General features: G+C 37.7%; 1 protein-coding gene across 1 annotated transcript in view; it reads right to left on the bottom strand.

The window, feature by feature from the left end:
* Positions 1-26672, bottom strand: part of SCN1A (sodium voltage-gated channel alpha subunit 1) — a 94645-nt gene that overhangs the window by 31845 nt on the left and 36128 nt on the right. Inside the window, exons 15-16 of the mRNA XM_064287043.1 lie at positions 25395-25751; positions 23726-24208 (exon numbers count right to left, since the gene is read on the bottom strand). Coding sequence (XP_064143113.1) covers positions 23726-24208; positions 25395-25751 — 840 coding nt within the window. The remainder of the gene's footprint in view (positions 1-23725; positions 24209-25394; positions 25752-26672) is intronic.

The raw sequence follows: 26672 nt of genomic DNA, 5'->3' as shown, positions 1-26672 counted from the left end.
AAGAAATTCTGATATCTTACCTCAATATTAAAAATAGAGATTTAGCATTTGGCCCTACCGTGATAGATTTAAAGTAAGACGTATCACTTCAACAAAGAACTTAAAATTATAGAAATGACCTTTATTGGCATTGTAAGTGTCATGAAAACAATTCATCCACTATTTTATAAAAGCCATGTTTGCCGTATTTTGTCGTCAGTCACCCAGTGTTCTTCAGAAGAAAAGCAATCTCGTACATCACAATCAGTGAATGGAACTGGAGAAGTTTAACCATTCTCACCACTAAACAAGAACTGGAAGGCATGCTGTTTTCTTTGAATAAACGTATGTGTGGAGTGGCATTCAGATGAAACAAGTTAATTTCAACGGCAAATCTTTGCTATACACATAGCTGTTATCTGTTAGATCTGATCCCCACATATGCTTTCTAGTCTACATTAACAACAACAACAACAACAACAAGCCATTGCCGTCGAGTCAAATCCAACTCATATCGACCCTATAGGTCAGAGTAGAACTGCCCCATAGGGTTTCCAAGGAGCAGCTGGTAGATTTGAACTCCTAACCTTTTGGTTAGGGGCCAAGCTCTTAACCACTGTGGCACAGTGGTTAAGACTCACAAAATAACAGTTTTTTGGAAACAAAAGAAACAGTGGGATTACAAACTTGTAACTCCTTTACCAACTTAAAAGTTTCCATGGAGCAAATATGATGGACCTAACAAAGTACAGCATCTACAATTCACCCTTGAAGTGAGAAAACAACAAATCACACATTGATACGATAAACTGGTAATCAAGTTTTTTTTTTTTTTTTAATAATAACTTTTATTAAGCTTCAAGTGAACGTTTACAAATCCAATCAGTCTGTCACATATAAGTTTACATACATCTCACTCCCTACTCCCACTTACTCTCCCCGTCTTGAGTCAGCCCTTTCAGTCTCTCCTTTCTTGACAATTTTGCCGGCTTCCCTCTCTCTCTATCTTCCCATCCCCCCTCCAGGCAAGAGTTGCCAACACAATCTCAAGTGTCCACCTGATATAATTAGCTCACTCTTCATCAGCATCTCTCTCCCACCCGCTGACCAGTCCCTTTCATTTCTGATGAGTTGTCTTCGGGGATGGTTCCTGTCCTGTGTCAACAGAGGGTCTGGGGAGCATGGCCGCCGGGATTCCTCCAGTCTCAGTCAGACAATTAAGTTTGGTCTTCTTATGAGAATTTGGGGTCTGCATCCCACTGATCTCCTGCTCCCTCAGGGGTCCTCTGCTGAGCTCCCTGTCAGGGCAGTCATCGATTGTGGCCGGGCACCAACTAGTTCTTCTGGTCTCAGGATGATGTAGGTCTCTGGTTCATGTGGCCCTTTCTGTCTCTTGGGCTCTTAGTTGTCATGTGGGCTTGGTGTTCTTCATTTTCCTTTGCTCCAGGTGGGTTGAGACCAATTGCTGCATCTTAGATGGCCGCTTGTTAGCATTTAAGACCCCAGACGCCACATTTCAAAGTGGGATGCAGAATGATTTCATAATAGAATTATTTTGCCAATTGACTTAGAAGTCCCCGCAAACCATGTTCCCCAGACCCCCGCGCTTGCTCCGCTGACCTTTGAAGCATTCATTTTATCCCGGAAACTTCTTTGCTTTTGGTCCAGTCCAATTGAGCTGACCTTCCATGTATTGAGTGTTGTCTTTCCCTTCACCTAAAGCAGTTCTTATCTACTGATTAATCAATAAAAAACCCTCTCCCACCCTCCCTCCCTCCCCCCCTCGTAACCACAAAAGTATGTGTTCTTCTCAGGTTTACTATTTCTCAAGATCTTATAATAGTGGTCTTATACAATATTTGTCCTTTTGCCTCTGACTAATTTCGCTCAGCATAATGCCTTCCAGGTTCCTCCATGTTATGAAATGTTTCAGAGATTCGTCACTGTTCTTTATCGATGCGTAGTATTCCATTGTGTGAATATACCACAATTTATTTACCCATTCATCCGTTGATGGACACCTTGGTTGCTTCCAACTTTTTGCTATTGTAAACAGAGCTGCAATAAACATGGGTGTGCATATATCTGTTTGTATGAAGGCTCTTGTATCTCTAGGGTATATTCCTAGGAGTGGGATTTCTGGGTTGTATGGTAGTTCTATTTCTAACTGTTTAAGATAACGCCAGATAGATTTCCAAAGTGGTTGTACCATTTTACATTCCCACCAGCAGTGTATGAGAGTTCCAATCTCTCCGCAGCCTCTCCAACATTTATTATTTTGTGTTTTTTGGATTAATGCCAGCCTTGCTGGTGTGAGATGGAATCTCATCGTAGTTTTAATTTGCATTTCTCTAATGGCTAATGATCGAGAGCATTTTCTCATGTATCTGTTGGCTGCCTGAATATCTTCTTTAGAGAAATGTGTGTTCATATCCTTTGCCCACTTCTTGATTGGGTTGTTTGTCTTTTTGTGGTTGAGTTTTGACAGAATCATGTAGATTTTAGAGATCAGGCGCTGGTCGGAGATGTCATAGCTGAAAATTCTTTCCCAATCTGTAGGTGGTCTTTTTACTCTTTTGGTGAAGTCTTTAGATGAGCATAGGTGTTTGATTTTTAGGAGCTCCCAGTTATCGGGTTTCTCTTCATCATTTTTGGTAATGTTTTGTATTCTGTTTATACCTTGTATTAGGGCTCCTAGGGTTGTCCCAATTTTTTCTTCCATGATCTTTATCGTTTTAGTCTTTATGTTTAGGTCTTTGATCCACTTGGAGTTAGTTTTTGTGCATGGTGTGAGGTATGGGTCCTGTTTCATTTTTTTGCAAATGGATATCCAGTTATGCCAGCACCATTTGTTAAAAAGGCTATCTTTTCCCCAGTTAATTGACACTGGGCCTTTGTCAAATATCAGCTGCTCATAAACGGATGGATCTATGTCTGGGTTCTCAATTCTGTTCCATTGGTCTATGTGTCTGTTGTTGTACCAATACCAGGCTGTTTTGACTACTGTGGCTGTATAATAGGTTCTGAAGTCAGGTAAGGTGAGGCCTCCCACTTTCTTCTTCTTTTTCAGTAGTGCTTTGCTTATCCGGGGCTTCTTTCCGTTCCATATGAAATTGGTGATTTGTTTCTCTATCCCCTTAAAATATGACATTGGAATTTGGATCGGAAGTGCGTTAAATGTATAGATGGCTTTTGGTAGAATAGACATTTTTACTATGTTAAGTCTTCCTATCCATGAGCAAGGTATGTTTTTCCACTTAAGTATGTCCTTTTGAATTCCTTGTAGTAGAGCTTTGTAGTTTTCTTTGTATAGGTCTTTTACATCCTTGGTAAGATTTATTCCTAAGTATCTTATCTTCTTGGGGGCTATTGTGAATGGTATTGATTTGGTAATTTCCTCTTCGGTGTTCTTTTTGTTGATGTAGAGGAATCCAAGTGATTTTTGTATGTTTATTTTATAACCTGAGACTCTGCCAAACTCTTCTATTAGTTTCAGTAGTTTTCTGGAGGATTCCTTAGGGTTTTCTGTGTATATAATCATGTCATCTGCAAATAGTGATAACTTTACTTCTTCCTTGCCAATCCGGATACCTTTTATTTCTTTGTCTAGCCTGATTGCCCTGGCTAAGACTTCCAACACGATGTTGAATAAGAGCGGTGATAAAGGGCATCCTTGTCTGGTTCCCGTTCTCAAGGGAAATGCTTTCAGGTTCTCTCCATTTAGAGTGATATTGGCTGTTGGCTTTGCATAGATGCCCTTTATTATGTTGAGGAATTTTCCTTCAATTCCTATTTTCGTGAGAGTTTTTATCATGAATGGGTGTTGGACTTTGTCAAATGCCTTTTCTGCATCAATTGATAAGATCATGTGGTTTTTGTCTTTTGATTTATTTATGTGATGGATTACATTAATGGTTTTTCTGATATTAAACCAGCCTTGCATACCTGGTATAAATCCCACTTGATCAGGGTGAATTATTTTTTTGATGTGTCGTTGGATTCTATTGGCTAGAATTTTGTTGAGGATTTTTGCATCAATGTTCATGAGGGATATAGGTCTATAATTTTCTTTTTTTGTAATGTCTTTACCTGGTTTTGGTATCAGGGAGATGGTGGCTTCATAGAATGAGTTGGGTAGTATTCCGTCATTTTCTATGCTTTGGAATACCTTTAGTAGTAGTGGTGTTAACTCTTCTCTGAAAATTTGGTAGAACTCTGCAGTGAAGCCGTCCGGGCCAGGACTTTTTTTTGTTGGGAGTTTTTTGATTACCGTTTCAATCTCTTTTTTTGTTATGGGTCTATTTAGTTGTTCTACTTCTGAATGTGTTAGTTTAGGTAGGTAGTGTTTTTCCAGGAATTCATCCATTTCTTCTAGGTTTTCAAATTTGTTAGAGTACAATTTTTCATAATAATCTGAAATGATTCTTTTAATTTCATTTGGTTCTGTTGTGATGTGGTCCTTCTCATTTCTTATTCGGGTTATTTGTTTCCTTTCCTGTATTTCTTTAGTCAGTCTAGCCAATGGTTTATCAATTTTGTTAATTTTTTCAAAGAACCAGCTTTTGGCTTTGTTAATTCTTTCGATTGTTTTTCTGTTCTCTAATTCATTTAGTTCAGCTCTAATTTTTATTATTTGTTTTCTTCTGGTGCCTGATGGATTCTTTTGTTGCTCACTTTCTATTTGTTCAAGTTGTAGGGACAGTTCTCTGATTTTGGCTCTTTCTTCTTTTTGTATGTGTGCATTTATTGATATAAATTGGCCTCTGAGCACTGCTTTTGCTGTGTCCCAGAGGTTTTGATAGGAAGTATTTTCATTCTCGTTGCTTTCTATGAATTTCCTTATTCCCTCCTTGATGTCTTCTATAACCCAGTCTTTTTTCAGGAGGGTATTGTTCATTTTCCAAGTATTTGATTTCTTTTCCCTCGTTTTTCTGTTATTGATCTCTAGTTTTATTGCCTTGTGGTCTGAGAAGATGCTTTGTAATATTTCGATGTTTTGGACTCTGCAAAGGTTTGTTTTATGACCTAATATGTGGTCTATTCTAGAGAATGTTCCATGTGCGCTGGAAAAAAAAGTATATTTTGCCGCAGTTGGGTGGAGAGTTCTGTATAAGTCAATGAGGTCAAGTTGGTTGATTGTTGTAATTAGATCTTCCGTGTCTCTGTTGAGCTTCTTACTGGATGTCCTGTCCTTCTCCGAAAGTGGTGTGTTGAAGTCTCCTACTATAATTGTGGAGGTATCTATCTCGCTTTTCAGTTCTGTTAAAATTTGATTTATGTATCTTGCAGCCCTGTCATTGGGTGCGTAAATATTTAATATGGTTATGTCTTCCTGATCAATTGTCCCTTTTATCATTATATAGTGTCCTTCTTTATCCTTTGTGGTGGATTTAAGTCTAAAGTCTATTTTGTCAGAAATTAATATTGCTACTCCTCTTCTTTTTTGCTTATTGTTTGCTTGATATACTTTTTTCCATCCTTTGAGTTTTAGTTTGTTTGTGTCTCTAAGTCTAAGGTGTGTCTCTTGTAGGCAGCATATAGATGGATCGTGTTTCTTTATCCAGTCTGTGACTCTCTGTCTCTTTATTGGTGCATTTAGTCCATTTACATTCAGGGTAATTATAGATAAATAAGTTTTTAGTGCTGTCATTTTGATGCCTTTTTATGTGTGTTGTTGACAATTTCATTTTTCCACATACTTTTTTGTGCTGAGGCGTTTTTCTTAGTAAATTGTGAGATCCTCATTTTCGTAGTGTTTGACTTTATGTTAGTTGAGTCGTTACGTTTTTCTTGGCTTTTATCTTGAGTTATAGAGTTGTTATACCTTTTTGTGGTTACCTCATTATATACCCCTATTTTACTAAGTAAAAACCTGACTTGTATTGTCCTATATCGCCTTGTATCACTCTCCATATGGCAGTTCAATGCCTCCTGTATTTAGTCCCTCTTTTTGATTATTGTGATCTTTTACCTATTGACTTCCATGATTCCCTGTTATGTGTATTTTTTTTTTTTAATTAATCTTAATTTGTTTGTTTTTGTGATTTCCCTATTTGAGTTGATATCAGGACGTTCTGTTTTGTGACCTTGTGTTGTGCTGATATCTGATATTATTGGTTCTGTGACCAAACAATATCCTTTAGTATTTCTTGTAGCTTTGGTTTGGTTTTTGCAAATTCTCTAAACTTGTGTTTGTCTGTAAATATCTTAATTTCGCCTTCATATTTCAGAGAGAGTTTTGCTGGATATATGATCCTTGGTTGGCAGTTTTTCTCCTTCAGTGTTCTGTATATGTCGTCCCATTCCCTTCTTGCCTGCATGGTTTCTGCTGAGTAGTCAGAACATATTCTTATTGATTCTCCCTTGAAGGAAACCTTTCTTTTCTCCCTGGCTGCTTTTAAAATTTTCTGTTTATCTTTGGTTTTGGTGAGTTTGATGATAATATGTCTTGGTGTTTTTCTTTTTGTATCAATCTTAAATGGGGTTCGATGAGCATCTTGGATAGATATCCTTTCGTCTTTCATGATGTCAGGGAAGTTTTCTGTCAGAAGTTCTTCAACTATTTTCTCTGTGTTTTCTGTCCCCCCTCCCTGTTCTGGGACTCCAATCATCCGCAGGTTATCCTTCTTGATAGAGTCCCACATAATTCTTAGGGTTTCTTCATTTTTTTTAATTCTTTTATCTGATTTTTTTTCAGCTATGTTGGTGTTGATTCCCTGGTCCTCCAGATGTCCCAGTCTGCATTCTAATTGCTCGAGTCTGCTCCTCTGACTTCCTAGTGTGTTGTCTAATTCTGTTATTTTATTGTTAATCTTTTGGATTTCTACATGTTGTCTCTCTATGGATTCTTGCAACTTATTAATTTTTCCAGTATGTTCTTGAATAATCTTTTTGAGTTCTTCAACAGTTTTATCAGTGTGTTCCTTGGCTTTTTCTGCAGATATCCTAATTTCATTTGTGATATCATTAAGCATTCTGTAAATTAGTTTTTTATATTCTGTATCTGATAATTCCAAAATTGTATCTTCATTTGGGAAAGATTTTGATTCTTTTGTTTGGGGGGTTGGAGAAGCTGTCACGGTCTGCTTCTTTAAGTGGTTTGATATGGATTGTTGTCTCCGAGCCATCACTGGGAAACTAGTTTTCCCAGAAAATCCGCTAAAAAAAAACTGCAGTCAGATCCCTATCAGAGTTCTCCCTCTGGCTCAGGCTATTCAGATGTTAATGAAGCCGCCTGCGTGCAGTCCAAATCCCTGCGGGACGGTTCTCCGGCTCGGATGCTGCTCTTTCTGCTCCAAGATCAGTCACTGCCTCCCGGGGACTTCTCCTACCGGCTGCGTCCCACGCCGCCCGTGGAACCGGCTGGTCCCCCTCCCGGGGTTAGTTCAGGGGGGTGGAGCAGGTCTCTGTGCTTGTGCCGTACCTGACTGGTACTCTGGCTCCAGGCTCTGGAAACTATCGCTGCTTCCCCGTATTAGTTCGTTCTCCGTCTCTAAATCTGTGTTTGTTGTTCAGGGTTCGTAGATTGTTATGTATGTGATCGATTCACTTGTTTTTCCGTGTCTTTGTTGTAAGAGGGATCCGAGGTAACGTCTGCCTAGTCCGCCATCTTGGCTCCGCCCCCCGGTAATCAAGTTTTATATGATAGAAATTGTATCCTCACAGAAATTATTTCCTCAGCTACAACGAGCTCAGTTTTTGTTAGCTGTAGATATACATTCTATTTAAGTTTTGTTTACAGTAATTCTGCCAACCTAATTATATGCTTGTTATAAAGTAAATGTCATAATAGTAACTTAAGGGCAAGCAACAATAAAACCCTTTGGTATGGTAGTACTTTAACTCACAGGGAAATTTTTAAAAATACTAATTGCAAAGCCTTTAACATTTTTGCACAAATGCAGTTTTTGCTCAGCATAGTTCTTCACACTGTGCATTTTGCCTCAATACAAATAGGCATCATATCAAACTTTGTTTCCATCACGAAATATAATTATTAATCACCTAGATTCCAGTTTTCTAATCATCAACTTTGAGCCCCAAGGTAAAAAGATGTGAACTGAAGATAACATAAAATTAATTTTATTTCATGCCAACCCATTGCCTCACTAAATATCCTCCCCTGATGCATCTGTCCTTGATGATTGTAAAATAAATTACTACATTTTTTTAATGTGCAAAGTTACTCCAGGTCTTATTGGGTCTGACTTTCACTAGGTGAGAGTGCTATTGCCAATACATCCAACTTTGCCCTTAATAACATTCTTTAAAATTATTTGTTCTGGTTTTAAAACCTAACTTTATGTTACCAGTTACTGACTATAGTTCTCAGTATGGTTGTTGTTAGTTGCTGTTGAATTGAGCATACCTTCCCTTCAATATATACAGTTGCGAGTCAATCTACATTTTAGAAGTCTGAGTCCCTGGGTGGTGCAAATGGTTAACATGGCAGTTCCAGCCCTGGAAGAAAGGCCTGGTGATCTACTTCCGAAAAATCTGCCATTGAAAACCCTGTGGGGCACAGGTCTCTGACACCCATGGGACCTCCAGGAGTCGGAGCTGACTCGAAGGCAAGTGGTTTTTTAAAGATGATTTAAAAGATGACTAAAACCAAAATACAAGCCCATTGCCATCAAGTCAATTCCAACTCATATTTAAAAAAAACCTCATATTACATCCCCATTATTGGTATTTCAGTGGAATATCTGCTCTTGGAAAGTTTCTAGGTAGACAAGTGATTCTCTAGATGTTTACAAATTTTCAAACATGTATGACAAAATTTAAGTCTGTATGAACTACTGTAAGAAAGTAGAAGTGTACCTGATGGCGCTCAAACTCAACATGCTCTCAAAGCAATGACTTTTTTCCTGTCCTAAACCTACTCCTTTAACCAAGTTCCTGATTCTGCTTATTTGCAGTAGCATTCTTTCAGCACCCAGCCTCTAAATCTCCTTTTTCACTCTTGTTTATTTCAAATATTGACAGTAATTCAAATTTACTTAATTCTACCTGAAATAGCTCTTCTTTCAAACTCATCCTCCAAATTCCTATGACTTTTAGTTCACTCTTGTCACCTCTCCTCTGGAGAGCTATAAATAATAACAGTCACTCTTAGGCTCACCTAACTCTAGACCACAGTGTGCACATGGGCATGGCCTATGCTAGATGCCCAATAAATGTCTGGTGAATGAATGAATGAATGGATACCTGTTTAAGACATTACTGTCAGATAAAGCTTTTGTTTCCCATCTTAGTTTTCCAGCCAGATTTCCCCAATTTAGATTTTATGGAAGCAACACTTTTGTGAAGGCGAATTTCTTAATGTTATTTGCTTTTGCTCATAGTGGAAGAAAAATAATTGCTGTCTCATCTAAACCTGTTTGCTTTTTATTGTAATCTAACTCCATCCTAACTGACTTACCAAATTAACCATATTTTGCATTATCTCTGTAAAAAACACTGATGATGCCCTTGATGGGTGGAAGTTGCTCAGGTGGTTGGCTACTCTCTATTGTATGTGTGCATTTCTACTTCCATTAGGTGGGCTGTGTGCTTATCAAGAATAAGTTACACCCACCAGTTTTTAAGAAAATAAAAAATAAGTTGTGTTGATTTTTAATCTGTTTATGCCAGCTTTTTTTAATTGTATTATGTAATTTAACGTAATCTTGCATAATTTGATAAAATGAGCATGAAAATAAAGATGCCTGTTGCATCCATAAAAACTAAGTTGAAATCACTCAATAAACTTAATAAAAGCAACTTTCTCACCCTTCACAGACCTACACATAAAAAAAAAAAATTGTAAAATTCAGTATGGATGAGATAGTTACAAAAAATAAGGAGTGGTGATCTAAATTTCTAGAAAGATGTTGAATTCAGTTAGCTTTACAAATTTCAAGTTCTTTGTCCCCTTTGAAGAAACTAAACTGGAATCATGGGTGATGGATTACAGATGTGGTTCACACTAGAGCAATGATACAGAACTTAAGGAAAGTGTTTTTATTCCTTCTATTAAATTTTTTTTATTAAAATGAGAACTCAAATAATTAAATTTTCTAGAAGAAATTGCCATATTCGCTTTCTTAATCCTGTTTTGAATCCCAGAGATATTTGAATATCTCTGAGCTAGTCTTAGTTTTCTTATTTTCCAATCCACTGAACAGTTTTAGGAAAATGCTCAATTTTTCCTTTCTTTTCTCAAGGGAAAAAAAAGGAATCTGTAGTTCTAACTTCTTTATGCCAAGTGGCGATAACTGTGTTTACGTGAGCAGCAAAAAAGTAAAGGCTGCACTATGTGAAGAACTTACACGTGCAATCAAATACATTTTAAAAATTATTCTTACTTCTTTTTGCTAGAACTTAGAAAGCATTAGAATTGAAAGTGACCTTAAAACAAACAAACTAAAGCAAACTCGTTGCCCTTGAGTCGACTGCGATTCATGGCGACCCTGTAGGACAGAGTAGAACTGTCCCATAGAGTTTCTGAGGCCCTAAGTCTTTATGGAAGCAGGCTGCCATGTCCTTCTCTGCGAAGCAGCTGGTGGGTTCAAACCTGGAACCAATAGCTTTTCAGTTAGCAGCCGAGCTTTTAACCACTGTGCCACAGGGCTCCTTAAAAGTGACCTTACAGGGCCTCATATTTCAGATTAGAAAACTAGACCCGGAGAGTATAACTGATCTGGCAAAAAAAACATACAGTTAATAATAACCTAGGGTTCTAACTTTAAAGCTCTTTTAATATAGCAAGTTGCCTCTATGTATATTTCATTATCACACATCATTGGAATGATTATGCATATCATTTATTTCATTTGCATATATAAAGAAAATATGCATAATTGTTATCACGCCATAAGGTAACTCATATATAGATCAAACTAAAAAAAAAGCCAAACCTGTTGCCACTGAGTTGACTCCAACTCACAGTGACTCTACAGGGCAGAGTAGATCTGAACTGTCGACATTTTCGTCAGCAGCCTGAGCTCTTAACCACTGCACCACCAGGGCTCCACAGACCAAACAGATGATGTAAGTTAGTTTACGTAACAAAGCCACATCTGTCACTCTCTTAGTATTTCTCAACTGATTCTTCCAAGAACTTTTTATGACAGTGGCGCCTTTCTTCAAGCCATCTGCCACCAGAAGCTGCTGTGATCTTCTAAAACAAAGCACCTTCCTACTAATATCTGCAAAGGCTCCCCATCATCTCTGTGGTACCTATGTACCTATCTACTTTTTTAGGCTTGTCACCTGCAGGTCACCAAAAACCTCATCTTCGCGCCTTCTCCTTCCCCAGAGCCTACTGATTCTGCTTCTCACATTCTCTGCAGCGTTGCCCAAATAATTCTTTCTCTGGGTCAGAGTTTTCTTATATGTAAAATGAAAGGATGATCTCTAAAGTCCCAGTTCTAAGGTTCTACAACTCCACAGTCTTTTGGGATTGAAAATGAAACATTTGGCATCTTAAGAGAGATGTGATACTAATAAGGACTTCTGCAGAGAACAGACCTGGATTCAGGAAGAGAAAAGGCAATGAAAAAGCTCGAGGTGGATCTGGATGCTAAGTCTGCAAAAGATGAGTAACATGTACTGGTTCTTTGGCTAGAAAATTCTGTGATTCTCTCTGGCCAAGTAGAAGAGAAGCAAAAGAAATAGCAACCTCCAGCTTAGAAACAAAGCATCCGTACGTAAGTGGGCTTTCAATTTAATTTAGTAGTTCTATGTGCAATACTTAGTTTTTTTTTTATGTGCAATACTTACTTGACCACCCATTTTGTATTTACTGGGAGATGCTATATCCCAAGATTTGTGCTAAGTATCTGCCTCATGGATCCCCTTCATCAGCATGAAGCATTATTATGTGCATTTTTTCCCATTTTTTCTTTTTTCATTATTTATTGACCAATTTAGAAAATAAAAAGTACGTTATGATTATTTTAATATTAATTTACTTGCTACAATGAGGGTTAATACTTTCTAGGGTTTATGATCCAATTACATATTTTTTCTCTATAAATTTTCCCTTCCACCTATTTTTCTACTGGAGTGTTAGTATTCTTAATAGATTTTAACTGCTCTCCATGTTGTTGTTGTTAGGTGCTGTCAAGTCGGTTCCGACTCATAGCAACCCTATGCACAACAGAACAAAACTCTGCCCCATCCTGCGCCATCCTTACAATCATTGTTATGCTTGAGCTCATTGTTGCTGCCACTGTGTCAATCCACCTTATTGAGGGTCTTCCTCTTTTCCGCTGACCCTGTACTCTGCGAAGCATGATGTCCTTCTCCAGGGACTGATCCCTCCTGACAACATGTCCAAAGTATGCAAGACACAGTCTCGCCATCCTTGCCTCTAAGGAGCATTCCGGCCGCACTTCTTCCAAGACAGACTTGTTTGTTCTTTTGGCAGTCCATGGTATATTCAATATTCTTCGCCAACACCACAATTCAAAGGCGTCAACTCTTCTTCTGTCTTCCTTATTCATTGTCCAGCTTTCACATGCATATGATGTGATTGAAAATACCATGGCTTGGGTCAGGCACACCTTAGTCTTCAGGGTGACATCTTTGCTCTTCAACACTTTGAAGAGGTCCTTTGCAGCAGATTTGCCCAGTGAAATGTGTCTTTTGATTTCTTGACTGCTCCTTCCATGGCTGTTGATTGTGGATCCAAGTAAAATGAAATCCTTGACAACTTCAATCTTTTCTCCATTTATCATGATGTTGCTCATTGGTCCAGTTGTGAGGATTTTTGTTTTATGTTGAGGTGTAATCCATACTGAAGGCTGTGGTCTTTGATCTTCAATAGCAAGTGCTTCAAGTCCTCTTCACTTTCAGCAAGCACGTTTGTGTCATCTGCATAACGCTGGCTGTTAATGAGTCTTCTTCCAATCCCGATGCCCCGCTCTTCTTCATATAGTCCAGCTTCTTGGATTATTTGTTCAGCATACAGATTAAATAGGTATGGTGAAAGAATACAACCCTGACACGTACCTTTCCTGACTTTAAACCAATCAGTATCCCCTTGTTCTGTCCGAACAACTGCCTCTTGATCTATGCAAAGGTTCCTCATGAGCACAATTAAGTGTTTTGGAACTCCCATTCTTCGCAGTGTTATCCATAATTTGTTATGATCCACACAGTTGAATGCCTTTGCATAGTCAATAAAACACAGGTAAACATCCTTCTGGCATCCTCTGCTTTCAGCCAGGATCCATCTGACATCAGCAATGATATCCCTGGTTCCACGTCCTCTTCTGAAACCAGCCTGAATTTCTGGCCGTTCCCTGTCGGTATACTGCTGCAGCCGTTTTTGAATGATCTTCAGCAAAATTTTGCTTGCGTGTGATATTAATGATATTGTTCTATAATTTTCACATTAGGTTGGATCACATCTCTTGGGAATAGGCATAAATATGGATCTCTTCCAGTCACTTGGCCAGAAAGCTGTCTTCCATATTTCTTGGCATAGACGGAACATTCCAGGTTCCAATTATTAATGGATGTCTGCAGCTGTTTCTTCTCATTTTGAGTCATGCCACATGAGCAAATGAAGGTCCCGAAAGCTTTACTCCATCCACGTCATTAAGGTTGACTCTACTTTGAGGAGACAGCTCTTCCCCAGTCATCTTTTGAGTGCCTTCCAACCTGGGGGGCTCGTCTTCCAGCACTATATCAGACGACGTTCCGCTGCTATTCATAAGGTTTTCACCGGCCAATGCTTTTCAGAAGTAGACTGCCGGTTCCTTTTTCCTAGTCTGTCTTAGTCTGGAAGCTCAGCTGAAAACTGTCCTCCATGGGTGACCCTGCTGGTATCTGAATACCGGTGGCATAGCTTCTAGCATCACAGCAACACACAAGCCCCCACAGTATGACAAACTGACAGACACATGGGGGAACTGCTCTCTATACATATGATAATATCATCTGAATTTTTTAAATAAATTATTATTTACCAAATGTATCAGTTTTCTATTTCTATGTAACAAATTACTACAAGCTTTGCAGCTTAAAATGACATAAATTTATTATCTCAGTTTCTGTGGGTAAGAAATTTAGGGATGGCATGGCCAGTTTGTCAGTTTCTCATACTGTGGAGGCTTGCACGTTGCTGCGATGCTGAAAGCTATGCCACCAGTATTAAAAACACCAGTTGGGTCACCCATGGTGGACAGGTTTCGGTGGAGTTTCCAGGTTAAGACAGGTTAGGAAGAAGGACCTGGTGATCTACTTCTAAAAAAATGGGCCACTGAAAACCTTTTGAATAGCAGTGGAACTGTGTCTGATAGAGGGCCAGAAGACGAGGCCCTCAGGTTGGAAGGCGCTTAAAATATGACTAGGGAACAGCTGCCTCCTCAAAGTAAAAGGACCAAAAAGCAATATCATGACAAATGGAGAAAAGTCTGAAGTTGTCAAGGATTTCATTTTACTTGGATCCACAATCACTACCAATGGAAGCAGCAGCCAAGAAATCAAATGCTATATTGCACTGGGCAAATCTGCTGCAAGTGTTAAAAAGCAAAGATGCCACATTCAGAGCTAAAGTGCTCCTGACCGTGGTACTTTCGATCACCTCATATGCATGCAAAAGCTGGACAATGAATAAGGAAGACTGAAGAAAAATTTATGTCTTTGAATTGTGGTGCTGGTGAAGAATATTGAATATACTACGAACTGCCAAAAGAATGAACAAATCTGTTTTGGAAGTACAGCCAGAATGCTCCTTAGAAGTGAGGATGGTGAGACTTCATCTTACCTACTTTGGATATGTTATCAGGAGGGATCATTCCCTGGAAAAGGACATCGTGCTTAAGTAGATGGTCAGTGAAAAAGAGGAGGACTGACAGAGGCTGCAACAATGGGCTCAAACACAGAAATGATTGTGAAGGTGCCGTACAACCAGGCAGGGTTTCATTCTGTTGTACAAAGAGTCCCTATGGGTTGGAACTGACTCGATGGCACCTAACAACAACAACAGGGCTGGATTCTTTGCTTAGGGTCTCACTGAGATGAAATCAAGCTGTGTCTGCAGGGGCCGCAGTTCTTATTGTGGGCCTCCAACAAGCTGACTGGTTGTTGGCAGAGCTCATGCCTTTACGGTTCTAAGACTGGGGTCTCCATTTTCCTACTAGCTTTTAGCTGTGGGCCGTTCTTAGCAAACAGAGGTCATTCACAGTTTCCAGCCTCGTGGCCCCCATAAGCAGTTTATGATAGAGCTGTCTGCTCTCTTCTATTACAGCTAAGGAGTATCTATCTGACTTCGTCTTATGTGACCAGCCAGAGAAACCACGTTAGGTCAGGTCCACTCATGATAATCTCCTTTTGGCATGAGACAGAACATAATCATAAGAGCGATATTCTATTATAGTTATATGTTCCATCTACTCTCAAAGAAGCGAGGATTATACAAGAATGAAGGTCATTAGGGGGCATCTTAAAATTCTGCCTACCACATCAAAGTTTGTGTGTTTTATCAGTTTTTTTTTCAAAGAACCACCTGCTATACTAATAGCTAATTTAATAATTCAATCGTGTCTGCTTTTCTAATTTCGCAAATGAAGTACTTTGCCGTGTTCTTTTGTCCTTTCTTGATCACCCTTGGTAAATATTAAGCCATTCACCACTGCTTGGTCCCATTACATAAATTTTGACATAAAATGTTCTTATTTTTGAAATAGTTATTTACATATTTGATTTGCTCCTTAACTGAATATTTGTGTGGAAGAAACTTACTTAATTTTCAAGAGGTTGGATGATTTTTATTATTTTATTATCATTTTCTAGTTTTACTTCATTGCAATCAGGAAACAACCTTATACAATGTCTGCTATTTTGAATTTATTGAGGTTTTCTTTGTGATCCCGTATATGGTTAGTTTATATAGACATCACATTGACACCTGAAAGTAATTATATAATTTTTGAAATGATATTCATTCATAGTGTATTTACTTTTGTTAATTACATTATTTGGACTTTCACTGTCCTTAATATTTTTTATGTTAGATCACAGGCTGAAAGAGTTCTGTCGAAACCCTCAAAATTAGTATATTTTTGTCAATATATTCTTATATTTCCATTGTTGACACCAAAGATGAAGTGGCTCTAAGTTCTTTATTTAATTGAGATAATAACACTATTACTCAAAACAGGATGGAAAAGATTTTTAGATATATGGAAATCATGCATCTATACTTAGCATGAGATATGGATTCAGATAAAATACTACAGAAATTGGAAAATAGGAAAGAAAAGCATTCTCAAATAAGTGCTTTTATTGAGTTAAAAACCAGTAAGGCCAATGAATTTTTTTCTTTTTAGCACTTAAATTGAAATTTAATTTTATTTTCAAATTCACTATTCGCCTAATAAAGCACTTAGTTCTCACTATTTTTGAGATCAATAGAATATTTTTAAAATCCATTTTAAAGTTTATTAAGCTATTAATCAACCTTTATTTTACCAACTTCCAGATGGTAGTCCATTTGAAAATATGTATATTTTCACACATGCTGTCAATTGCTAAATTGTACACTGAAAGCCATTGTGCATGTATTTTTGGCAGGTTGACTTAACATGTGAGCTGATAGACTACAAAGACCACATTGTATCTAAGGCAATCACTTTGCCTTGTACACCAGGGCATTCAATAACCACTTAAAAACTATAACCCTGTTGGTAAGAGCATTTTTCCTCCTCAGATTTATGCAATATTTCTTGCTTTTAAAAAATGTTACCTACTATAGCAATGGATTTTGACCTTGAAGGTGAAGATAACAAAGTAAAGCAAATATTCTACAATATTTCATTAAGAGTAAATAATTGAACAGTTTTTTTCTTGCTCTATGTCCTGATCTTAGGATGCTTAAGCTTTTATTTTAGACTCTGTCTGTTTGTTACACACAGCTTATTAATAGGCTATAACAGGAGTTCAATATATAATAAATAATATAAACATATACAAAAATAAATCTGTGTAATTTAAGGGTCAAAATGATAAAGGCTATGTGTGCATGTGTTTTCTTTTTTTAGTGTAATAAATAACGAAGACTATTATCCCAATTATTTATTTTAAGAGCTAGGCATATATTCTTTTAACGTTGTGTATTTTACCATCGTAAAAATTTTCATATATATAATCTTAAATCATACATAAATGAGATGCTCTACAACCTCAAAAATACTAGTATTAATATTTCATTGTGTACATTTTGCACTAGTAAATATTTCTGGTGTACACTGTGCATATTAAAAATTAAAATGACCTCTATTAAAGAATCTCAGCAAAGCAGCGATATAGTATCAAAGGAAAGGATGGGAGTACTGAGAGTTAGGATTTCCACAGTGCTTCTAGAAAACTCAAGTATTACCTCGTTACTCTGCACATCATTCCTAGACTCCAGGTGATTTTTTATGACCTATATGTTGGAAGGGCAGTCTTTATATTTACCAAATATGAAATTGTTCCTATTAATTTCAATATCAAATGTTAGTGAAACACTTGCCCAGGTTAGGAGTGGAGTCTGAAAAAATATAGCCTTAATATACTCTAAATTCTCCTTAAAGTATGTCAAGCATGAGCTTTTGTACCAGCGATTTGATGTAAAAAAAATATATATATAATATTTCACCATATATTGGGCCAATAGAAGATTACTGTAATGCAGGTAAGTTAGAATGGAAAGAAAAACATTCTGCAAAATTGCAAATACAGACCCAAGCCAGAAACCAAAACTGTTAATCAAAAGAGTAATTTCCACTGCTAAATTCATTTTTTTGAATTGAGCACAGTCTCTCTGATATTCTCCTGACATTAATTTTTAATATTAAATGATAACTTTTATTCATATATTTAACAAATCAATAAGTGTCTATTAGGTAAGGAAAATGTGTAACAAAAGGATCAAGAGTATTCGTTTGAGAATCAGACAAACTTGCATTTGAAACACAATTACTCTTTTTTGTGGGCTTTAAGCAAGTAACTTAATCTCCTCAAACTTCGGATTTCTCTGTTGTAAAATGGGGTGACCAATGGTCCTACTTGGCATGATTGTTATAAGAATTGAAGGAAATAACATGGAAAAATGCTTGGCATGGCGCTTACTTGGTAAATGGTAACCATTTTAATAACAGTAGTCTACAGTTTGAAATGCAGCCCTGGTGGAGCAGTAGTTAAGAGCTCAGCTGCTAACTATAAGGTCAGCAGCTCAAACTCACCAACTGCTCCTTGGAAACCCTATGGGGCAGTTCTACTCTGTCCTATAGGGTCGCTATGAGTTGGAATCAACTGGACAGCAATGTTTTGTTTTAATAGTCTGAAATACATGTATTTGCAGATGTGTGACATTTTCACCTACAAAAATATATTAGTGCATGCCAAACCTCTTAACTAGTACCTGAAAATAAAATAGTGAATATAACAGACAACATACTTGCCCTCAGAAATTCACGATCAGATGGAACATACAGATAAATAAACAATTGCACTTTTATGATAGAGTTAAGGGCCCTGGTGGCAAAACAAATGGTTAAATGGTTGGCTGCTGACCGAAAGGTTGGCAGTTCAAATCCACCCAGTAATTCCACAGGAGAAAGACCTGACTATGTGCTTCTGTAAAGATTACAGCCTAGAAAAACTTATGGGGCAGTTCTACTCTGACACATGGGGTTGCTATGAGTCAAAATCAATTTAATGGCACCTAATACATTTTTTTTTTTTTAACACAACATAATAGGGTTAGTATAGGGTGTCTTGAGAGCACAGAGGGACACCACCTAACTCAGTATGAAGGACAAAGTAGAGGAAAGTGACATTTGGGACTAGAAGGATGAATTCTGTGGCTATGAGCCAGGTGAAGCAGAGTGGAGGAAAACAGGATTCCAACTGGAGCGGGGAATAGGGGCCACTTTTTGTATGGCCTTGTAGGCTGCATTAAATAGTATAGACTTCATCCTCAGAGCACTGAGGAGCTCCTGAAAGATCAGAAAGAGGAACAAGCTATGACCAGGTTGGCCTTTTGGAAAGAGCACTTATCATTGTGAGCAAATTGTATTAATGGGGGCAATAATAATGTTGGACCCCCCAACTAGAAGGTGTAGCAGTAAAAGTGAGAGCAGATGTGGGTCTGACATTGGATTGAGTCAGAGGGGATACAGAGAAGTGGACAAGGATAGGCAGACATAGCAGTACCTGATAATAGATTGATGCCAGGGAGAGGTAGCTGAGGTTTGCACTGGTTAGACGGTACCACTCTTCACAGAAACAGGAAACAGAAAGTGAGAAATGTATTTCATTATGCTCATTATTATGGATTCACTAGCTGCCATCTTGTAGCTCAAGACAAGGAAATAGGCAGGGGTTGATCAAGACAAACCCAGTCGAGGCCCAGATGGGACTCTACAAAGCATTCCCTGAACAGTTGTCAGGCAGCAATACGAAAATTCCGTGTTTTCTTTTCTCCTCCTTCATCCCCCTCCTCCCATCCCCAGAAGCAAAGCTGTATTCAAGACATTGGTGAAATATTGGATGATAGGTGGAGGTGGAGATTGGAGATGGATTTAGGAGGTAGAATCTACAGGACTTGGCAGTGAATTAGATGAGAGGGCTTCCAATAAAAAGAGAGAAGTTGAGAATGAGTTTCAGGCTCCTCGTAGTTATTATCTGAAGGGAGACCAGATGGCTATGAGGAGAGCAGGATGAAGTTTTGGAAGCCAGAGATGACAGAGTTTTGAGACTTAGCAAATATTTCAGATGATCAACTGGGAAAGGGTCACTAAACTTGGTAATAAGAGAACACTGGTGATTTTTGAGAGAGATGAAAACCAGGTAAGAGAAATGTCAAGGCATCTGAGTAGTGGAAAATGGGAGACAGTGAGTACAGACTATCTATTAAAGAGGATTGGCAATTAATTCAAGGAAACAATTAGGAAAGAAATGGGGAAGAGCTGAGGTCAAAGGAACAATATTTTCTATTTTTATTATTTTATTTCATTTAGGATTAGAAAATCTCGATCATCTATGAGAGCTTCTGACAGATGCTTAGAAAGAAGGACCGACAACAATTAATGGATCATTGACCCTGAGGCTGAGAAAGAGGAAGTACTAAAAGAAAAGCTGGAGGCATATACACCCATGTCTCAGACCCAATTTCCCCAGGCATGTTATCTAATGTTTTACTATGGGGAAAATTGTATATTATTGTGGTGTTCATGAATTTGGATATTTGCAGAAGTCTTGGTATTTATCTATTTTGATTCAAGATTAATCAGAGCCTTCTTATTCTTACATTTTTATTTAACATATATTTACTGGGCACTGTGCTGAATTCTGGGTATGCTGTGTGTCTTAGTTATCTAGTGCTGCTATAACAGAAATACCACAAGTGAAGGGCTTTAACAAACAAAACTATTTTCTCACAGTTTAGGAGACTAGAAGTCCAAATTTAGGGTACCAACTATAGGGGAAAGCTTTCTCTCTCTGTCGGCTCTGGTCCTTGTCATCAATCTTCCCCTGGTCTGGGAGCTTTTCAGCACATGGACCCTGGGTCCAAAGGCCGTGCTCTGCTCCCAGCTCTTACTTCTTGGTGGTAGGAGGCCCCTTTCCTCTCTGCTCGTTTCTCTTTTATATCTCAAAAGAGATTGACTCAAGATACAACCTAATCCTGTAGATTGAGTCTGGCCTCATTAACACAACTGCCTCTAATCCTGCCTCATTAACATCATAGAGGTTAGGATTTACATCACATAGGATAATCACCTGGAGACAGTGGTGGTGCAGTGCAGTGATTACGCATTTGGCTGCTAACTAAAAGGTCTGCAGTTCGAATCCACCAGACCTGCTTGGAAACCCTATGGGGTAGGTTCTACTCCGTCCTAAAGGATCATTATGGGTTGGAATCAACTTGACAGCAACGACTTTGGTTTTGGTTCTGATAATCACATCAGATCACGAATTGGTGGACAACCACACAATACTGGGAATCATGGCCTAGCCAAGTTGATATACATTTGGGGGGAACACAATACAATTCATAACACTGTGGTAAGTGAAACTGACATAATTCCTGCCCTCAAGTACATTTTTAAATTGGCACTGCCTGTGTAAGGGTTCACTCTAGAGCCTTCTGTGGTAGCATAAATTTAGTCTGCTAATATTCAGCATTATGTGCCTAGGTTGAAAAATGTCACATGCTGCTTAACTCATACTGAATAAGGATAAAAGTATCAAATGGCAAAACATCAGCAAGGCAGCAAGTAAATTAAAAAAAAAAAAAACCATGTACACACACAGGTAATATGATTGGGAAAATAAATGGGAACCTAGAAATAATTATTCATTGCTCATTTATTCATTCATTCCATAAATATTTTGTTACATGCTGCAGACTTAAGGCAAGACATGGTTACTGTTATCCCTGGCCTCAAAGACCTCCCAAATTATGATGCAACCTTAGGAGTGCTTCTAAGTAATGGGAAGACTCTTCCAGGTAGCTCTAAACTCAGAAAACGATGTTCCTTAAATACAACTTTGAGTAACCAGAGTCTGGGAGAATAAGTGCTCTGTTAGAATATTGATTGTCGTGTTAGGAAATGACCTGCCTCCCCAGGCCGGTGTGGGGTGCAGAAGCATCAGACTTAAGTGTAGCCCAGTGCAGGAGGAAGTGTACTTCTAGGACTGAGACAGAGAACTCCAAGACACCTCTGGCTTTAAGAGAAGGGATTGGTAGATAATGTTAGCTCTATGGTTTATATCTATAATTAATTAGCAAATAACAGTATCATTTATTTCAAAGATGTGCCAAGAAACTACACTTCCAGATATCATTAAGGAGATTTAGTGTGGTGGTTAAGAGTTTAGACCCTATCTGACTGACTGGATTGGACTGTAATCCACAATCAACCACCTGGTATTTGTGTGGCTTTGGCAAGTTATTAAACTCTTCATGTGCAATTTCCTCATCTGTAAGACGAGAATAATAATACCTATGTCGAGTGTGAAGACTGCAAAGTTGAAACAGTGTTTTGATTATGGTGAGCACTGAGCAAATGATAGCTGTTACTAACATAACCGAAAGTACATGGACCCACATGACAATTTTACTCTGTATTCTGGGGCCCGCTGATAGCAAAAACGAGTATTTTTTCCCTAAGAACTTTGGTAATGTATTGTTGTTATTCCAAAAGAGATATTCACCCACTCCTCACTTATCGACTGACTCATTATCTGGCATTTTGCATTTAAGACAATAGTTAAAAATTTACTATTCGACTATTTTGTGCATTATTGACATCTGGCAGTAATGAATGCCAAGGTATGTACCAAATACATATAAGTAGGCCACAACATAAAAGGAGAGACACGTTCTTGTTGTTAGGTGCCATTGAATCAGTTTCGACTCATAGCTACCCTATATACAATAGAACAAAACACTGCCACACTGCTGGGTCCTGCATCATCCTCACAATTGTTGTTATGTTTGAACTCATTGTTGCAGCCACTGTGTCAATCCATCTTGCTGAGGGTCTTCTTCAAAGAGATTTTATGATATAAGTAAACCAAAACAAACCCATTTCTGCTGAGTCGAGTCCAACTCATAGCCAACCTATAGGACAGAGTAGAACTGCCCCATAGAGTTTCCAAGGAGTGGCTGGTGGATTCAAACTGCCGACCTTTTGGTTAGCTGACTAGCTCTTAACTACTGAGCCACCAGTAGCTATTATAAAATATAGTAGGGTACTTTGTAAGATGTATGAGCCCAGGGTAAGCAATCTGTTCTGCCTGTGGTGGGGAAGGCTTCGTGACCGCTACCTTCCAAGAAATGAAACAGTTTCTTAAACTTAAGAATTCCTGACTACAGGAATTGTACCCATGTACCTAGTGAGTGTGGTCTAATTAGATAAATAATGCATTAAATTTCAGCACAGCAAAAAAAGCTTCATGAACCAACATTTATCCCTATGCATAATCTGACATAATCAAACAGAATATATTTGATTAAAATTAAAAATATATATTTGTCCAATAAAGTGGTTTCTCGACTCCTACTGTGTCACAATTCACAACTGGAGAAACATTGCATTAAATTATCTCTAAAGTTTCTACTGACCTAACATTTAAAATTTCAATTAATGCAATGTTCCAAGATATGAAACCTCACAGAGCATGAAGTAGGTCAATGTAATTTTAACTGGAGAAGCTACACAGACTATTTCCTGTTAGATGAGCTACAGTGGGTACTATCTGAACCCAGAACATCTTACATCTTTTTGTTGTTGTTGCTGCCGTTAAATTCTCTTTCATGTAAGAGAGCCAGTATAACGGAAGACACGCAGAACTTGTAGACAAAGGCTCTAAATTCAAGTCTTAGCTCCACCTCTTAGTAGTCCTGTGACCTTAAGTCACCTAAGTTAGTTTTCTTATCTGAAAAATTAGGATAATGCATTCCTTTCTAGGTTATTATAAGGATTAAATCAGATGATTTTTTTACTCACTCGTTAATTCATATATCATTTATTAAAATGCATTTCTAAGGATGAGAAAACTCACATATACACCATATTATTCTTCAATTTATCAATTATCTCCTTGGGTTTAAATGTTTGGTTCCTCAGTGAAATAAAATTCTATGTGATGGCAAGAAAACTCTATACTGAAAATATAAAATCAAAAGTATAGGTAATACTATGCATACATACGTACACATAGGTATATAAATTTATATCTACCCACATCTATAGAATCCTACCTCTTTGCTTTCTTCCAGGTCTGACTCACTACTGAAGTCCTCCGTGTTTAAGTTTTCAAAGTCAGACTCTCCAACAGCAATTGGTACAGTCACAGTAAGACTGGGATTGTTTATGAATGACATGTAATCACTTTCATCGATAATGTATTTTTCCACACTGCTGCCAGTTCCTATGCCGCTTGTAGTTCCATTTACATCTTTAAGATAGTCGAGGTCTTTCCCAATTTCTGCTGTATGATTGGACATACAGCTCTCTTTCTTGTTGTTTAAATCATCAAGTGGCTTAATCTCATCTAAAATCTTTTGTTTCCTAACAAAGGACTGCTGAATAAATTCATATATTTTTCTTTTCACATAAGCTACTCCTTTGTGCATCCTATCCACAGCAATTTGGAGATTGTTCATTTCGTTATCATCGTCCGTGGCGGCAAGGTTGTCTGCACTGAATGAGCTCAGAAGCAAGGCCAAAAAGAGGTTCAGGACCTTTAAAAACAATACAGACACGATTATAATTTCACCCGAATATACAGAACAGATTGAGATCACTTATTCCTCTAAATGAGGAGGAAACTATAAAGAGGGAAACATCATAACACAGTGATTAGGAGCTGGGCAATCTGAATTTGTGATCTTGCTCAATGGGAACATACTTGGGCAAAGACATGATTTCTGTTGGTCTCAAGTTCTTCCATTTGTAAAATGAAGAAGCTGAATGAGTTTGTCTAAGGTTTCACTAAGTTTAAAACTGTATAATTATAAGAAAACAGATCTATACATGTACTGTAGAAAGTTCTAAAGTTAAAAAAGTGTTAATGTTTGTAATTATGCATTTAAATACCTTCTATAGTTTCTTTTTTGTTAAACGGAGATATTAAATTGGATATTTATTAAAAATAATCAGTATGAGGATTGATGGTTTAACATAGACATTGCCACTTGTTTTCTTAATCTGTTGGATTTCTCATACCCCACTGCTAAGTAATCAGAACTATTTTTAAAGATCCGTAATATTTCCATGAGACTAGTACAATAATGTACACACTCTTCAGAATATATTATATATTTTTACACTATAAACAGTAACGTTTCAGGTTCAAGAGAGAGAGGATTGATCAGTTACTCCATTAAGGTAATTGCAGGCTTCATTAGCCATCTGTTGTTTTGATTGAGAGCCACTAGAGAATTGGTGAACCCAGGCTGGCTAATGTATCTGCCATGTGACATGGAGCGACTGAACGCAATACGCCTAGAAGTGGCAAGGAAATGGCAAAATCATTATGAACACTTAAAGACACCACTTCTTAGTCTTATATCATAAGTTTAGACTTACCCTAAATTTTTATTTTCAGAATTTTCCCTCTCTTATTTCTGAATTCATAAAATTCCTAGCATAGCCTACTACCAATACTGTACTGGAGATACTCTATTGGAATATCAGTGATACTTTATTGTAGATCACTTAATAAATGTCATGCAATGACTGACACAATACAATTGAGTATAAAAATTGTGGGGTCACTGCTATAGTGCAGTGCTGTCTAAATGAGACTACAGGCATTCCCAAAGTAAGAGACTTTTTAAATGAATAATCCTGATTTATTTTTGACAAAATTGTCACCATTCTATTACGCTTTTAATCTATTCCTGAAATACATAAGTGGGTACATACCACCAGGTTTCCAATGACCATGACCATCATGAAGACAGTAAGGCACATGGCTTGGCCAGCGACCTCCATACAGTCCCACATGGTCTCTATCCACTCCCCACACAGCACACGGAACACAATCAGGAAGGAGTGGAAGAAGTCATTCATGTGCCAGCGTGGGAGTTCACAGTCGCTGGAGATCTTGCAGACACAATCTTTGTAGCTCTTACCAAAGAGCTGCATGCCAACCACGGCAAAAATGAAGACGATGATGGCCAACACCAGGGTTAGATTTCCCAAAGCCCCCACTGAATTACCAATGATCTTTATTAGCATATTTAATGTTGGCCAAGATTTTGCCAATTTGAATACTCGGAGCTGGAAAATAAAGAATATGAATTATTATGATTTTTCAAAGCCTTACCTATATTGAGGTTTACCAAGAAATGATGGTTAAAATTAAATTCTAACACTGTCTACCTTGCCCTTGCACCCTCTTGGGCTCATAGCTAATTCTCTGTATCACCTAGAAAGACTCTGTTCGTGCACATTTTACCCATGTAGACCTTTTTCCCTGGGAGTGAATTTTTGATGTTCCTCTGGTGAACATCCATTCTTGTTTTTTGAAGGTGGTTCTAAGGCATATCAGGCCTGACACTATAATATTAACATCTGAATCACAACAACCTCTGCTGAAAGAGATCCATTTACCAGTAAGAGGCCAAATAAGATCATATTGAGTCTGATATAATGGGAGAAAAATCCTTACTATTCATTAATGCTTTTGGGGGGCAATGATATAGGTAGATGCTTCCTGCATTGACAAACCTGGACTACTTCCCATGACTCTAACTCTTTCCCGACTTGCAAGGGCATATATATGAATTTCTGGGCATGCTTGTAATCCTGAAGAATTGCTCTTTTGACCTTGGGAAGGTGCATTTTCTTCCAGAGGTAGAATTAGGAAAAATTTCTGAATGGACATCTCGTATTAAATTGGCATTCACCACTATAAAGGGCAGTGGATATTTTTAAGTAACTATTAAAAGATTATGCATTTTCACTAAAAATATTTACTTACATCTGGAAATATTAACTGCAATAGTCTCTAGAAATAATAATTAGTCAAAATAGCAACCAAGTAATATATTAATCTACTTGATTATACTCTTTTCAATAAAGGTTTTTCTAGTTAAGTAGGAATAATTTCTTCGCTTAGGTAGTTTTTGATAATGCCAACTTTACACAAAAAGTTAAAAAGTTAATGGTTATATGGTAAAATCTATGACAGTACTATGC

Source organism: Loxodonta africana, chromosome 6 (genome assembly GCF_030014295.1).
Source record: "Loxodonta africana isolate mLoxAfr1 chromosome 6, mLoxAfr1.hap2, whole genome shotgun sequence".
Classification (NCBI taxonomy): domain Eukaryota; kingdom Metazoa; phylum Chordata; class Mammalia; order Proboscidea; family Elephantidae; genus Loxodonta; species Loxodonta africana.
The sequence above is the reverse complement of the archived record's forward strand: the minus strand, read 5'-3'. Positions and strand labels throughout refer to the sequence as shown.